A 15561-nucleotide genomic window follows, 5' to 3' on the forward strand; every position below is an offset into this window, starting at 1 on the left:
AATTGCTATATTTGCCATCTCCGCAACATTGAATAAGCAACCAGTTGTAGTCATGGTTATTAAACCCCCTTTGACCTGTTCCACCCTCTCTCGGCATTGTATATCTTTCTTTGAGATTTCTCTATAGAGATTTGTTGATCATCTAATTCTGGCCTCTTGAGCATCTTCAGTGTTCATTTTTGCAGGATTGCCAGATGTGCTTTTGGTGCCAAGTCTCTGCATTCACAAATGTCCCCCAAATTTCATTTCTTATCCACCCCTTTGATCAAACTCTTTGTCATCTGTTCTAATTTACCTTGATATGTTTCAGTGTCAAATTATATTCAATAATGTTTTTGCTTTATTATGTTTAAAACTAAATATAATTGGTAGATATTGATTCAAAATGATAGGTGAAGCTGGGCTAACAATATCAGAATACATTCACATGTACACCCATCTCAATAAATCAGCAAAATATAAAAAAGAATGCCCGTTCCTTTGAGAACCTTATCCTTTCACTCATAACTTTGGTCCATCATGCACAGAACACAATACTATACCCTGGAAGCTACATCATCTAATCCCGTTTTGCTTCAATATTCAACGCAAAATAGTAGTACAGTTTTTCCAGTTTTTTATTTACTGTCCGACAAATAAATTATTGTTGGCGAACAAATCCACTTTTACCAACTTCCCTCCAGCTGTGAAAAAGGCATACATTTGCGTTATATTTTCAAGTGAAGTTTATATTTTGCATATATAGAAAAGTACTGTATTGAGATTGAGGAGGAGGGAGTTGGAAAGGGAGGGAGTAGGAGAGGAGGGAGTTGGAGAAATAGTGTAAGGAGGAGGGAGTAGGATAGATAGTGTGAGGAGGAGGGAGGAAGAGAGGCAGTGCAGTTCTCAGTGGCTGCCTTTGTGAGGCGGGGTCTCACTGCAGCTGAGTGGTGAGTTGCCCCTTTAAGGGGTGTCTGTAGCCCGGCATGCAGCGCTGTTCCGTGCTAGGCGTTGCAGTGCGAGCCAAAGATCTTATAGCAGATCTTTGGTGCGAGCTGTGATGGAAGCATCGACCGCGAAGCCGGGTTGAGGAGCAGACTGTGCAAGCGGCCACGGGGATTCTCAGCCCAGCGGCGGCTGTCGGCTGCCGGTTGCCCAGCGCGCACCATGACTGCCAACACCGCCGGTTGCCGCTTTGCAGATTACTTCGCCATATCTGGGCTGGACGTGGAGACCGGGTTGGAGCCGGACGAGCTCTCGGGTGAGTGTTTTTTTTAATTCACAATGTCACCAGTCGCTTCTGTGATTGGAGCCGAGCAAAGCGCAAACTTTAAATCTCCCTGCCTCTTGGCTCATTGTACTAAAGATGTACGCGCAGGAACAATTTGATGAAATAAATCGGAATCAGAGTGATTTATAAGTGTAAAAAGAACGATTCGGTTGGTATTTGGGTCCAAAAATACCAGCGTTGTTGCCATTCACTCTTGCAGGAAGTGATGATGTAGAGCTGCCTTTTGACAGTTCGCGCTCTGGAAATGGAGTTTGCTTTGTCCACTGTTTAATTGAATAACAGATTCTGAAATGTACAGCATCACTTTGGGTTTGATATTTCAAGTTCTATAATGTTGAGCAAATCTTGCATTCATGCAAATATTCATTGCTGCATAACAATTTTACAGAAGTGCTGTTATTTGCGTTTTTAAATAGTGTGTACATAATTCACGTTTGCATTCCCATATCTGATAGAAAATTTGACAAATTCGTTGTGTTTAATTAACCAGCAGCACATAATTATGAATGTGTTAATTTGCAGGTTGATGTTTGCATGTGAAGACACAGACATGAAAACCACTGGTTTTCAATTTCCTTTTTGTATTAAATGTAATATTACCATCTGTAAGAGAACGACACGAATTCCGATGACATGTTTTAAGATACAATCTGCTTTTGTGAATGGAAGCAATTTGATCAAAGTCCTGCACGGTGTAAGAAAGTCGTGTTATTGCCGTTGGTGCGGCTTCACCGTCTCACGATGAATATTTTGGGTGTATATTTGCGTTCGATCGTTGTATTTGGTTTGTGGTATGCCCTGTCAATTGTTACCAGTTTATATCGTACATCATTTTATAATTCGTAGATTTTATAGGTAAAGATTTTGAAGGGGTGTCGTTAAAATCCACCTTCAATGCATCATTTTTCCAGGATTTTCTTCCACCACTTTGTCTTCAGTGAGCTAAAGGAACAAGCTGCACTCTTTAAATTTCTGGTACTACTTTATAAATACTGTGGAGGTATACTATCTTCCCAATTAACTATTATTTTGTGGCAAAAAAATAGTTCTTGAACGATTAAGTGCTGCAATTTTATCGGAAAGAGTTGTTTACAGATTGGCAATGCTTTAATGTCTTCTGTATGTTTGGAAATGTCTTTTTTTTAATAATTCCGGCTAAGTCGTGGCACAGTTAATGTGCAGTATTTTTTATATGATCAAGTTCTTGGAACTATTATTTATTTTGCACGGCGAACGACGTGCTCGCTGTACTTTTCGTTGCTGGATTGTACGGTCTGGGTGATCTTATAAACAATGGAGAGTGCCTTTGGAAGGTTGTAGCGAGCAAAGATCCTATAGCGGTAGCGATAGTGGACTTGAATCATCTGCTTTTAAATTGTCCTTGGGGTCCTTCCACATCAGTTCCTCTCAAGCGAGGCTCTAAAAGGATGATGTCATTGTAACTGAAACTCTCTACAGGAAAGGCAGCAACTGCTGTACGTTTCTCTGGGGAAGCTGCAGGACCAATCATGCCAGGGGCATTGGTGTAAAGCGAATGCGGTTGCACACGGTATTCCAGAATACTAATGGCTAAATAATATTAATAATTTTATTTTAATGACACAGTTGCTCGATTGGAACTGGTTTTCATGCACTGTTTTATAATCAATGTGCATCGGAACATTTCAGGGCTGTCAGATACACCGGGTATGAAGCGGAACAATGAAATTCTTGCTGCAGCTTTACAGGCACATTAAACGCTATCACAACAAATACAATAATCAAAGATAGACACAAAATGCTGGAGTAACTCAGCGGGACGGGCAGCATCTCCGGACAGAAGGAATGGATGGACGTTTTGGCTCGAGACCCTTCTTCAGACCGATCCGAAACGTCACCCATTCCTTCTCTCCAGAGATGCTGCCTGTCCCGCTGAGTTACTCCAGCAATTTGTGTCTATTTTCACTGTAAACCAGCATCTGCAGTTCCTTCCTGCACCATACAATAATCATTTGTTCTCGGTAAACCAGATGATGATAGTACAAAATTCTAAAGTACATAGAGCAACAATATTAGTGCAGTCTATAGTCGTTCAGTCCTGAGATAGGGTTAGGGTTATTTCCCTCGGAATGTCTATTCGCTTCGGACCATTTTATTATGTTTCAGGTTATTTTGGTACAAATAGTGGATGTAAATCTTATTCTTAAAATTGAACTCAAAATTCCACAAAGATTTTTATGGTTTAAGCTTCAGAATATTTTTGAATCTGAGGGAAAACTTTTGTCATTTGGTTTCAGATATTATAACTGCTGTTCCAGTTATTTAGATGTGCATTTAAAGCATGGTATAATTTGTGATGAGCTCAAAACATAAAGTTGTAACTCATTGACAAGTCTGCTATTTTAATAAATGCCACTGTTGGAGTATAAATTGGTGTACAGTACTTCGTTAAAGGCATTAATTAGTCTTAATTAATTAGTCTTAAAGGCCTTCATAACAAGAGGATTTCAGTATAGGAGTAGAAAGGTTCTTCTGCAGTTGTATAGGGCTCTGGTAAGACCACATCTGGAGTATTGCGTACAGTTTTGGTTTCCTAATTTGAGGAAGGACATCCTTGTGATTAAGGCAGTGCAGCATAGGTTCACAAGATTGATCCCTCGGATAGCGGGACTGTCATATGAGGAAAGATTGAAAAGTCTAGGCTTGTACTCACTGGAGCTTAGAAGGACGAGGGGGATCTTATAGCAACTTATAAAAGGACTGGACAAGCTAGATGTAGGAAAAATGTTCCCAATGTTGGCCGAGTCCAGAACCAGGGGCCACAGTCTTAGAATAAAGGGGAGGCCATTTAAGACTGAGGTGAGAGAAAAACTTTTTCACCCAGAGAGTTGTGAATTTGTGGAATTCCCTGCCACAGAGGGTAGTGGAGGCCAAATCACTGAATGAATTTAAGAGATAGTTAGATAGAGCTCCAGGGGCTAGTGAAGTCAAGGGATATGGGGAGAAGGCAGGCACGGGTTATTGATTGGGGACGATCAGCCATAATCACAATGAATGGCGGTGCTGGCTCGAAGGGCCGAAGGGCTTCCTCCTGCACCTATTTTCTATGTTTCTATGTTAATTTAGAGGTAATACTTTGTCAATGGAGTTGGAGTACAGAAAGCAAGTACCTTCTAGGAATTAGCAGTGCAGAGGGCTGAACTAAAAATCCAGCAACCTGAATTCAAATTCCAATATGGTAGTTGGGGATTTTGAACTCGTCCAATAAACAACCTAGATTTTAAAAAAAAAACCTTTTATCATTTCAAACTCTTTTCACAATTTTCAGGTACATCATGTACCAGTGTCGGAGCAGGCCCATTTGGAAGTGGCTGCAAAGATGTGTAGAGTTAAAAGGGGTAACCATGGAAGTCTTAGACTGCATATCGCACAAAATCACAGCATCAGGACAAAGGTGGTGAAAGTTTTACATTTAGTCACCGGCAGTACAATGACGGGTGTCATCATTATTGTTAACAAGTGTGTAGGACAGAACTGCAGATGCTGGTTTAAACCGAAGATAGATACAAAATGCTGAAGTAATTCAGTGGGACAGGCAACATCTCTGGAGAGAAGGAATGGGTGACGTTTTGGGTCGAGACCCTTCTTCAGATTGAAAGTCATGGGAAAGGGAAATGAGAGATGTAGACGATGATGCCGAGAGATAAAGAACAATGAATGAAAGATGTGCAAAAAAGAAAAATATGATGTCTCCTCCAACTTCATCTACCCTATCCGTTGTTCAAGATGTCTCGTACATCGTCAGGACCAAATGTAGACTGGGTAATCATTTCACTGAACACCTTCGCTCCGTCTGCCTGGACCTATCTGATCTCCAGGTTGCTAAACACTTTAATTCCCATTCCCACACTGACCTTCCTGTCCTGCTGAGTTACTCCAGCATTTTGTGTCTATCATCTGTATATGTCAGTATACTGTGCCCATATTTGCATTTGTAATCATTTATTTCCTTAGTTAAAGTACTTGCCTGTTTTGATTTGCTTTGGTTAAACTCTATAAGAGTAAGAATCGCATGCTTAGAGAGATTGTGATCCACAACCAGTAAAGAGAAGGTGCCCCCTCATTTCTGTAGATGCAAGATCCATCGTGTTTTTGTTTGCCCTGAGAATGGACAGTGTTAGTGATCCTTTGTTCATATCTACTCCACATAGAGTCTTGGAGTTACACAACATGGAAACAAGCCCTCTGCCCAACCTATCTGTACCAACCAATTCGCTTTGCTGAGCTAAGTTTGGTTTTAGTTTGGTTTAGAGATACAGCGTGGAAATGGGGCCCACCGAGTCCACGCCGATCAGCGATCACCTGTACACTAAACCTATCCTACATGTTCGGGACAATTTACAGAAGCTCTCCCTTCTCACCCTAAACCTCCAGCCCAGGGGTGGGGAACCTTTTCATGTTGGAATGCCGCATTGTTAGCTGTAATCTAATAAGGCCACATCCAAGAAACTTAAATTAGATATACTTCAAAATGTACATTATTTTGTAAAAAACTTCAAGAAAATGAAAACATTTTGTTAATTCTAAAGTTAACTAACCTTTAAATGACTTTGTTGTGACTGCTTTTTGTGGGAAAGCATTTGAATATTTGGTTGCAACATGGAGGTACGCAGTTCAGCTGATCTTCTAGATGGGTTACCGTAATTTATGACCTTAAGGGTGTCTTGTCTTGGGTTAGGTAGGACAAGGTAGATTCGCAGCAATAAGTGTTTGAAAAGCAAGAAAGCATTTTTCTTGCATGTTGCCGAAGATGTGGGTATTCTATTGTATTTTTCCATATTTCAATCGGATCTTTCTTATCGTCAAATAAGGACTTTAAAATGTAATCTTCTGAGAGCTCAATCAATTCCATCTGTCGTTCTTTAGGAACCTTGGAGACATCAACTAGGTGAGGTTGAAATGCTAATTTGAGTGTGATGTCATGATTCTCAAAGTCAGTGAACCTTTCATTGTATTCTTTAATTAATAATTCTATAACAGCTGTGTATTCTTCAAACGATTTGCATGAATCCACCTGCTCATCAATGACCTTCGCTAACCGGGGGAAATGTTCATCCGAAATTTCATTTTGAAGAAGAGTTTTGAAAAAAGATAGCTTTTTTCGAAATGATTGTATTTTTTGCCACATATCATACATAGACTTATTTTTACCTTGCAAAGAAACATTCAAGTCATTTTGCTTTGAAATTATATCACACAGAAATGCAGTATTTCTATAGAAATCTTCTTTCAATAATTCACATTGCTGATTCTGTTCTTCATGAAATTTAACTATCTGTTCTCGCAAAGATAAACATTTTGCTAACACATGTCCCTGCGATAGCCAACGCACTTTACAATGATACGGCAAATCCACACTGAATGCCTCATCGTCCAACTCCAAAATAGACTCATGACTTACTAATGTTTTAATTGTGACCGTCAGTCAGGGAGGATTATTTTGTTGAATCTTCTTTTACTCTTTGGTATTTTAAATACGTTCATTTTAAGATTCAAATAAAAATAATAAAAGACGAACAAAAACATTAATAAAAAAATAAAAGGATTTGTTCGACAAAATTTGGATTCATTCAAAAGGCCGCACTTAATGGCCTAGAAGGCCGAATGCGGCCTTAAGGCTGCAGGTTCCCCACCCCAGCTCTGGCCTCTAGTTTTGGATTGCCCTACCGTTGGTTCAAGACTGTGACCACACAGGTCACCCTTCAGCCTCCTTCACTCCAGGAAAAAACAGGCTCAACATGTTCCTTTCTCCGTATAACAAGCCCACCAATGATGTTGTGAATCTTTTCTGTATCCTCTCTAGCTTGAACACATCCTTCCGATAGCATGGGGACTAGAACTGTGTACAATAACCCAGGTGTCTTACCAGCAAGTGGGAGAATGAATCACAATGCTTTCAGGAGATCAGGTGCCAAGTCTCCTTGGTGCTCATTTAATTTTCCCATTGCAATCTTTCATTATACCTGTCTAATTAGTCAATTGCTGCCATAAAAATCCATTAAAAACCACCAGAAAAGGAAGAATGGCATACATTTAAAAGTAAAAATACCAATGAAAAAGATATTTTTTTTCTTCAATATTTCCTTTTCTTCTTATTCCCAATCAGTTTAAAAGACATGTACCTCCTGCAGGGATATTACTTTCTCATTTCTAAATTAACTTTCGGTGGAAAACAGGAAGCAGTGCAGGGGAAGCTGAGATATGGGGGAGGGAAGTCCTGAAATGGGAACTGATACTGGAAACTCTAAGAGGAATGGTTCAGCTTCGATATTATTACAAGTTGTCTGTAGTGACTTGATTTATGCTGAACATGGTTCAATTGCTGTGAATGGAATGCTATTTTAATAAGAATGATGAAAAACATTCCTTGGCTAAATGAGTTCTAAGACTTCCGCAACAAAGAGAAACTAAACTCAAAACAAAGAGAGTTGATTCTGGAATGAGTGTTGCCTTGCCCGGAGTTTTGAGTCTTTCTTTCCTCTCCCATGTGGCTTCTAGATTAGGCATTCAGTTGTAAATGGCATGGTTTTCCGCTATCATGCAAGGTTGCTTTCCAAACATTTTAACATAACTGCAAAATATTAGTTTTCTGATATTTAATCATTCTATTTTTTTTTGTTGCTTTCTCTTGTTTTTCTTTCCTCTTAAAGTTCATTCAAAAATACTGAAGTTCTCATATTTTCAAGTGAGCTTCATTTAGTAAGTCCAGTCTCTCTCAAAGATTGAAGCGCATGCTGGTATTAGTAGTCTCTATATATTAAGGCAAGATATTTTGAAGCATTAAGAAATGCTGAGCTGCTGATAACAAAGTTATTTATGACTAGTAAGGGGGTTATGGGGAGAAGGCAGGAGAATGGAGTTGAGAGGGAAGATAGATCAGGCATGATTGAATAGCGGAGTAGACTTGATGGGCCAAATAGCCTAATTCTGCTCTTGTTACTTATGAACATAAATAAGGTTATGAGCATTCGAGAAGGATTTGTGGTGCTGATGGATTTTGGTCAATATGTCTGAAATGTACATAATGCTTTTTGATTGTACTCCTTCTGCAAGGTGAAACTGGGTAGCATAAGTAGCATCGACAGATCGCTTCCAGATAAGCTCAATGCGTTTGATGCATGCTTTGAAAGGGAGAACAATGACACACCAACATGAGCATATACAGCCCCTGACGTCCCTTTGTTCTCTGTCCCTGAGATCAATGTCAAAGCGTCCTCAAGAGGGCAAATCCCTGCAAGCATTCATCCCAGGTAGTGAATCTGTGCAAACCAACTGGCTGGGATATTGAAGGACATCTTCAAACTCCTGCTTATGAGGTTCCTATCTGCTTCAAAAGGACATCCATCACATTGATACAATAATAAGAGCATGGTGACCCGCCTCAAATCATATTGTTTGGTAGCACTTGCATCCACCACAATGAAGAATTGTCTAAGATCAGTTATAGTGTGAATCAAATCCTGCCTCAGAAATGACCTGGCTCTGCTCCAATTTGCTTATTGCCGCAACAGGCCAATAACTGATACCATCTCATTGGCTCTCCACTTTGCTCTGGATCGTCGAAAGTACGTAATGCTGATGTTTGTAGACTGCAGTTCACCATTCAACACTATTATTCCTCTGAAACTCATCACCAATCTCCAAGGCCTGGACCTCAGTGCCTTCCTTTCCAATTGGATCCTTGACTTCTAATCTCAATCAGTGCGGATTGGTAACAAGATCTCCATCACTGACCATCAACACGTGTGCACCTCAAGGCTGCATACATAGACTACTCCTCTAATCGCTTTATGCCTCTAACTATGTGGTGAGGCACAGCTCAAATTCCATCAACAAATTCACCATTACCACTGTTATCGGCCGAATTACCGGTGGCGAAGACTCGACTACAGGAGAGAGATGGTTTTTTTCGGTGAAAGTAGTTTCTAAATTTGAAGAATAGGTGGAATGAATGGCATTCAGGTTTGTCTTCAGCATTTGTCTGTGGATATTAAATCTTTCTGTAATGATCACTGAAACGTGATGACAAAAGGTGACAATTGTGCTGGAGGCTCGAACAACCTCCAACGATCAAACTCTTCTGGAAAGGTGATAAACTTCCAGACCAATTCAAAATATGAACAATTATATATTTTTTTTCGTAAAAACACAACCAATTAAAACAATAAGGAAAATGCATACTTAAAAAATATTTATCTGGTCCTTTCTACTTTAGCAGAAATATTGCCAGGCAATTAAATGATCTTGGACCAGATTCAACAGCTGAACTCATGGTAAATCTCAGCAGCCTCTTGCTGCATTTTGCACCATGTACCAGTCATTCCTGGACATGGCCAAGAAAATAGTGAGGCTCAAGATGCAAGATTGGAGCTCATTCATCGTTAAGTTTAAAATGCCAATAAAAATCCAAACCACTGCATGTTGCCACCTTATCGTGTCTATTGTTGCATTTTGTGGCAAAAAGCACGATTGATCAAGACTATTAACTGCATTCAATTTTCCTGCCCATCACTCATCTGAGAGGCTAAAACCAATTTTTGTATCTACTACTATGTGTTTGTCAGCTGGAAAGAATAGCTTTGAGGTTTCAGGCTATAATGGAAAGTTTGGATCACTGTTTCTGATTAGTAGAAATGCATAAACTTAGCAACTTTGTAGCTGCTTCCACTTATCTGGTGAACTTTTAGCAAAACGCAGATTATTGTTCAAGGAATGACAGACTTAAAGGAGCCCAAGAGCAACAGGTAAATCGGGGTTTTTTTTCACATTATTAATTGGTTATATAATTATCCATTGATAGTAAAAGTGACATTGGAATAGCAGATAATTTAGAAAAATATGTTTGCTAGTCTGGCAACATATTGAAATCAAACACAACTTGCCTCCAGTTTTTGTGGGACTGGGAGCAGATATAGGGCTGTGCCACAGTTGGGATAGGAGGTGCTTCGTGCTAAATAGTTTGAGAGGTGATGCTTTCCATCTGCTGTTGTTCTGGACGTTTGTGTGCTGCTGAGGAAGCATTTTGAAGTTCCCTATGTCATTCTGAATGCTATGCCTCCATATCTAATGGTCCTGTCAGCATACTTCTGCAGTACAAAATAGGGCCATGACTAGCCATTTGGCTTCTCAGGCCTACTCTGCTATTCAATAAAATGAAAGCTTCCCTGATCATAATCTCAACCCTGCATTTTATTGTGTTAATCTTATCAAGAATCTTTCTGCTTCTTTTAAAAAATATTTGAATACTCTGCTTCCATTGTCCCTTTGATAAAGAGAGTTCCAAAGACCCTTGACCTTTTTGAGAGGGGATAACCGTGTCTTAAATGGGGAAATTCTAGTTTTTGATTATCTCATTAGAGAAAGCATCCTCTCTACTTCCACCCAGTCGAGTCCCCTCGAGCATTTGTGTTTCAATGTAGGGTGGCATAGTGGTAGAGCAGTGCCTGAGATCCGGGTTCCATCTAACCTCGGATGCTGTCTGTGCGGATGGGTACAATGAATGGGTATTGTATGTTGACGTTAAAATGAATGTAAAGACTTGGTGTCAACGGTGAGGGGTATATTAAGGCATAGTCCTTGCACTTGAAGGTTAGATGTAAAGTGTTAGTGAGTATACATTTCAAGGCCATGCATTTTTAAGAGACTTTTACATAAAATCTTTTAGTTGAGGGTTTAAAGAATTACCAAGATAAATTGAGCACAATGTCAATTTATTATTCTACACCTTATTGCTATATCTGTTTCACTCTACCTTTTTCACTGATCTACACACAACTTCCTGGTGTTGACCTGTAAACTCATTTCCTCCAATGCTTGTCAATCAGTTAGTTTGCTTCTGTGGTTTTGCTACTTTGAGATTAGAATTATGACCCCAAACTTGATTATCTGTATGTTTTCAGTGACAGCACCTTTTTAAAAACTGTTTCTTATCTCTGGTTACTAGAACACATTTTCTGAGAGATTCATGTAGAAATCATTGTTAGTTTCAAAGATGATATCTCTTTTGCTTATAAAATGACTGGATAATATGGATTTTATAACATGGATCTTACAAACTACATAATAAAAAACTGCCTGTTGGAAGAACTCGGTGGGTCAGGCAGCATCTGTGGGTGGAAAGGAATGTTTGACATCAGGGGTCAAAATGTTCATCTGTAGATGCTGCTTGACAAGGGGCACATTTGCTTTCAGAAGTAAACCTCGGGATATACAAGCTGATTATATTTCTATCACCAAAAATGGTATTCTCATAATTAACTCTAACAGGTGTGCAAACCTGAAGATTGTAGGTCTGCAAACACCATTGTTTATTTCTGGGGAAATCAATTCACCCCCAATTGGGCCAAATAATTTCATAGTATTAAGCCTTTATAAATGTTGACACTCCTAGTTCTTGTCACCTGAATTACCTAGTCACTCTTCAAGTATGAGTGTAGCCATGAGTGCTGCTAGGCCATGTGACGATCTGAGCAAAGTGACCATGTCCTCACAACTTCATTCATAATACAGTCATTGTAAACTGGATATTCTGCCTCCTTCCTTTTCGCAAAACAGAGGCATCAAGATTAATGTTAGTAGATGTTGTACATAATGAACTGAGCCGTTGTGTGAATCTAAAACAAATTTAGCAAATCCAAGTTTGTGCTTGGTTCTTTACTTCTCCCCCCCATATACTTGTTTTGGTTGCAACATTTTATATTCCCCCTGTGCCCAGATTCTGATCTCAAGCCTTCATAGTCTTATTTCTAATATTTTTTATTGCATTGTTAGTATTGAAGTATAACATTTACACAAATTATTTGATATGATTTGCACAACAAACAACTAAGAGAAACAATATGATTTAAGGTAACATAGTGACATTGGTTAGTATGCTTGGAGTTAGAAACCTGGGAGGGAGACAAAAACACGGTATCTCGCTCATCAAAGCATATGTGTATTCCCCAGGGGAACTGAAGATTTGTCTTTTCTCAATACATATGAATGACTTGAGAGAATTGCATATACGAATTTCTTAATTTAGCACAGGCTGGGGATGATGTATTCACCTCTCTTGGTCTGTTAGGATTAATTATTCAGGTAATAAACTTAATTATTCTACTAATCCATTTTATTGATGAATTAGTATTAAATGTTAAATATTTTGTGAAGAGTAAAATATTCTAGCACGTTTTCTTGGCTACAAGAATATTTTTGCGGACATTAATGATTCAATTTACGTGGGTTACAAATTTATCTTAATAGAATGATTTTTTCAGCAGCGTTGAACAAGTTTTTAAAAAGTTTTTTTTTAGAGTTCTTGGTACCTGTTTTGTGTGCAGGTATCTTGCTCAAACCAATGAGATAGGCTTTTAATTTTTTATGAATGTGTCGACTTGACTGCATGGATCAAAGATTACTGTGGGACAAATGGGCCTCATTTCATGAAGCATTGGCCCCAGTAATGGAAAGTTATTTGAGGGAGGGGTGGGCTTCACTTGAATAGAGCTGGGGCTAGTATCTACGTTGTAGATAAGAATCCAAATGGAATAGTTGGAGAAGATGTTTCTGGGTGAATGATAATGTAGATGATTAAAGATAAAAGGCAAGTCATTATCAGAATGTGTCAGGATTGACATGGGTCATTACATGAATAGAAAAGGTTTAGAGAGATATGGGCTAAATGCGGTAAGGTGGCACTAGCGTGGATGGGGCATCTTTCTCAGCAGGGGCAAGTTGGGCCAATGGGCCTGTTTCTGTGCTGTATGATTCTATGACTTATCAAAAAACCTTGCTATTTAATATATATATATATATTCACTTGTTCCATCATCCAAACTATTGAAGGAAACAGTGGTGGAGTAACACAGCAGATCAGGCAGCATCTCTCGAGAACATGAAGAGGTAACGTTTCGGGTTGAGGACATCCTAACTATTAATATAGACTGTCCACAGCTGGGGACATTGGTCTGATTCATTAGTCAAAAACTCATCCTGAAAATGACCATTTAATTCTTACTCTTTGGGTTTGTCTGTAAACCAATTCCTATCCATGTCAATATATTATCCCTTTTCTATGTGCTAGAACTTAATTATCTTTAATATCCCCATGTGGCATGTAATATCCCCATGTGCCCTTATAAGATCAAATGCACTACTTTTGCCCTTATCTATTTAGCTAATTACAACCTTAAGCAACTGAAACAGACATGTCAGAATGATTTCCTTTCCCAAGTCCATGTTGACACAGTTGAACGCTAACATTTTCTATGTACACTGTTACAACTTTGTCAATCGAAAATTCTAGCATTTGGATTCTAGTTGTTTTGTAGTTCCTTCCACAATCCCCCCCCCCCCACCCCGCCCCCACCACTTTCTTAAATGGAGAGTCAACTCATCAATGTTTTTTGTTCCCCTGAAGCTAGATTTATTTCAGCTCCTCGTTCAATCCAAACAGTTTCTATCTTTTTCCATCAATGTCACCTAAGTATTTGTTATCTCTTTCTTTATTACTTGACATAATTTCTTTCAGTAACGAACACATGAACTTTGCTATCCTTTCCCTTTTTAGCTACCGGGTATTTAAAGGAGCTTTTCAGTTTCCTTTTCATAACCTGATCAGTTTCTCAACACACACAACAGTCTATTACTATTAGTAATAATAATTACTGTTAGTAACAAAAGAGGTCTTACTATTAGTAATAGTATATTCTATTCCAATGGTTGCACAAAAATAGTGCCCATTTGTTTTGACCTTTCGCCAGATGTGCCAGGGTGTGTATGACTGGGATTGCTGGATTTTTGTCTTCCCCATTTCACCAACATTGAGAGAACCAAACCTTAATTTTCTGACGGTACACAAAATTGCTGGAGGAACTCAGCGGGTGCAGCAGCATCTATGGAGCGAAGGAAATGGGCGACGTTTCGGGCCGAAACCCTTCTTCTGACTACAGGCCGTGAGATACTGATCAACGTTTTGGCCACCTGGGGTGTTTGTGCATCCAAAGAGTTGCCCTTGACAACACCAATGTGAAAGATATAATCTCTCTCAACCACAAAGGTACTCAAATCAAAAGAGGGGCATTTTGTTACTCCCCTAAAGAAGATGGTGGGTGAACCATTGATCTGGGGGTGTGAATTGGTCATTTATGGTGGGTGCTTCTCAAGAGATGATTGATTGGCGAGTTGATGTGAACTGTTGCGACTAAACCAGCGCTAAGCTCCTAAACAAGGAAAGGTAGAAAGAAAAGAACGGATTCTGTCGTTGGATATTACATTATGATTGCACTCCCAACCTCGAAGGCATTTTACTGCAGATTAAGAAATGCAGTTTCATTGTAATTTACTAAAACACTAGGCAGCACAGCCAGCAGTAACGACACCACTGACCTAATTGTAAACACAAGGGACAGGGGAGATTCCTGTCCTACATCTATTGATCCTGATTATGTGTTATTATGTACAGCTGTTTGAAGATCAGTTTAAAGTTGAATCACCTACATTATGGACACTTTAGATTTGGACAAACTGGCAAGGAGGAACATTTGTAACCATGTTGATTCATTAATTGGGAAGAGAAAACATAAATTTGACATTTAAAATGGTTCATCCGTTTAGATTTGGGAGCAATTTAGTTGAGAGAAGATACTGCGTGGAAACGGGCCCATTCAACCCACTGAGCCTGCGATGACCAGTGATCACCCGTACACTAGTTCTATTCTATACACGAGGGACAATTTTACAGCAGCCAATTAACCTACAAACCTGCCAATCTTTGGACTGTGGGAGGAAACTGGAGTAATTGTTATGGCAGTTCTGGGTTTGCTTAGTTTTATTCTTGGAATTGTGCAGTATTTTAATTTTGTGCTGATCTTTCTGGGTTTTGTGTCTCATTCAATGAAATTATTCATGCTACAAATGCAGGAAAAAAGACTCAACCACAATAGTTAAATCTCTTAAATCAAGGAAAGAAACAGCCAAGAAATCTGATGAATGCGCATAAGTAACTTTTGTTACATTTCTGCCCGAAATTCTGAGTGTAAATGATCTGTGAGGAATCTTAATTTCCTCACTGCAGTACTCTTGATTTTAGTTCTCATGAAGGTTTTTATTTGGTGATTTCTTGTATTTTAAGAAGAATTGCATTTTTGCATAGTAAAGTCAAAATACGAAGAAATGCAATTATGAAAATCCTGGAGACTCAAGAGACTGCAGATTGTTGAAATGGAGCAAAAACAAACCATTGGAGAAACTTGTCAAGTCCAGCAGCAACT

General features: G+C 39.1%; 1 protein-coding gene across 7 annotated transcripts in view; it reads left to right on the forward strand.

Moving 5' to 3' along the window:
* The first annotated feature begins 1033 nt into the window (after window positions 1-1033).
* Window positions 1034-15561, forward strand: part of dennd5a (DENN domain containing 5A) — a 90565-nt gene continuing 76037 nt past the window's right edge. For all 7 annotated transcript variants that reach the window (XM_033038969.1, XM_033038971.1, XM_033038970.1 and 4 more), the window contains exon 1: window positions 1034-1240. In XM_033038969.1, coding sequence (XP_032894860.1) covers window positions 1147-1240 — 94 coding nt within the window. In that variant the 5' untranslated portion in view covers window positions 1034-1146. The remainder of the gene's footprint in view (window positions 1241-15561) is intronic.

The sequence above is a fragment of the Amblyraja radiata genome, chromosome 20 (genome assembly GCF_010909765.2).
Source record: "Amblyraja radiata isolate CabotCenter1 chromosome 20, sAmbRad1.1.pri, whole genome shotgun sequence".
NCBI lineage: Eukaryota > Metazoa > Chordata > Chondrichthyes > Rajiformes > Rajidae > Amblyraja > Amblyraja radiata.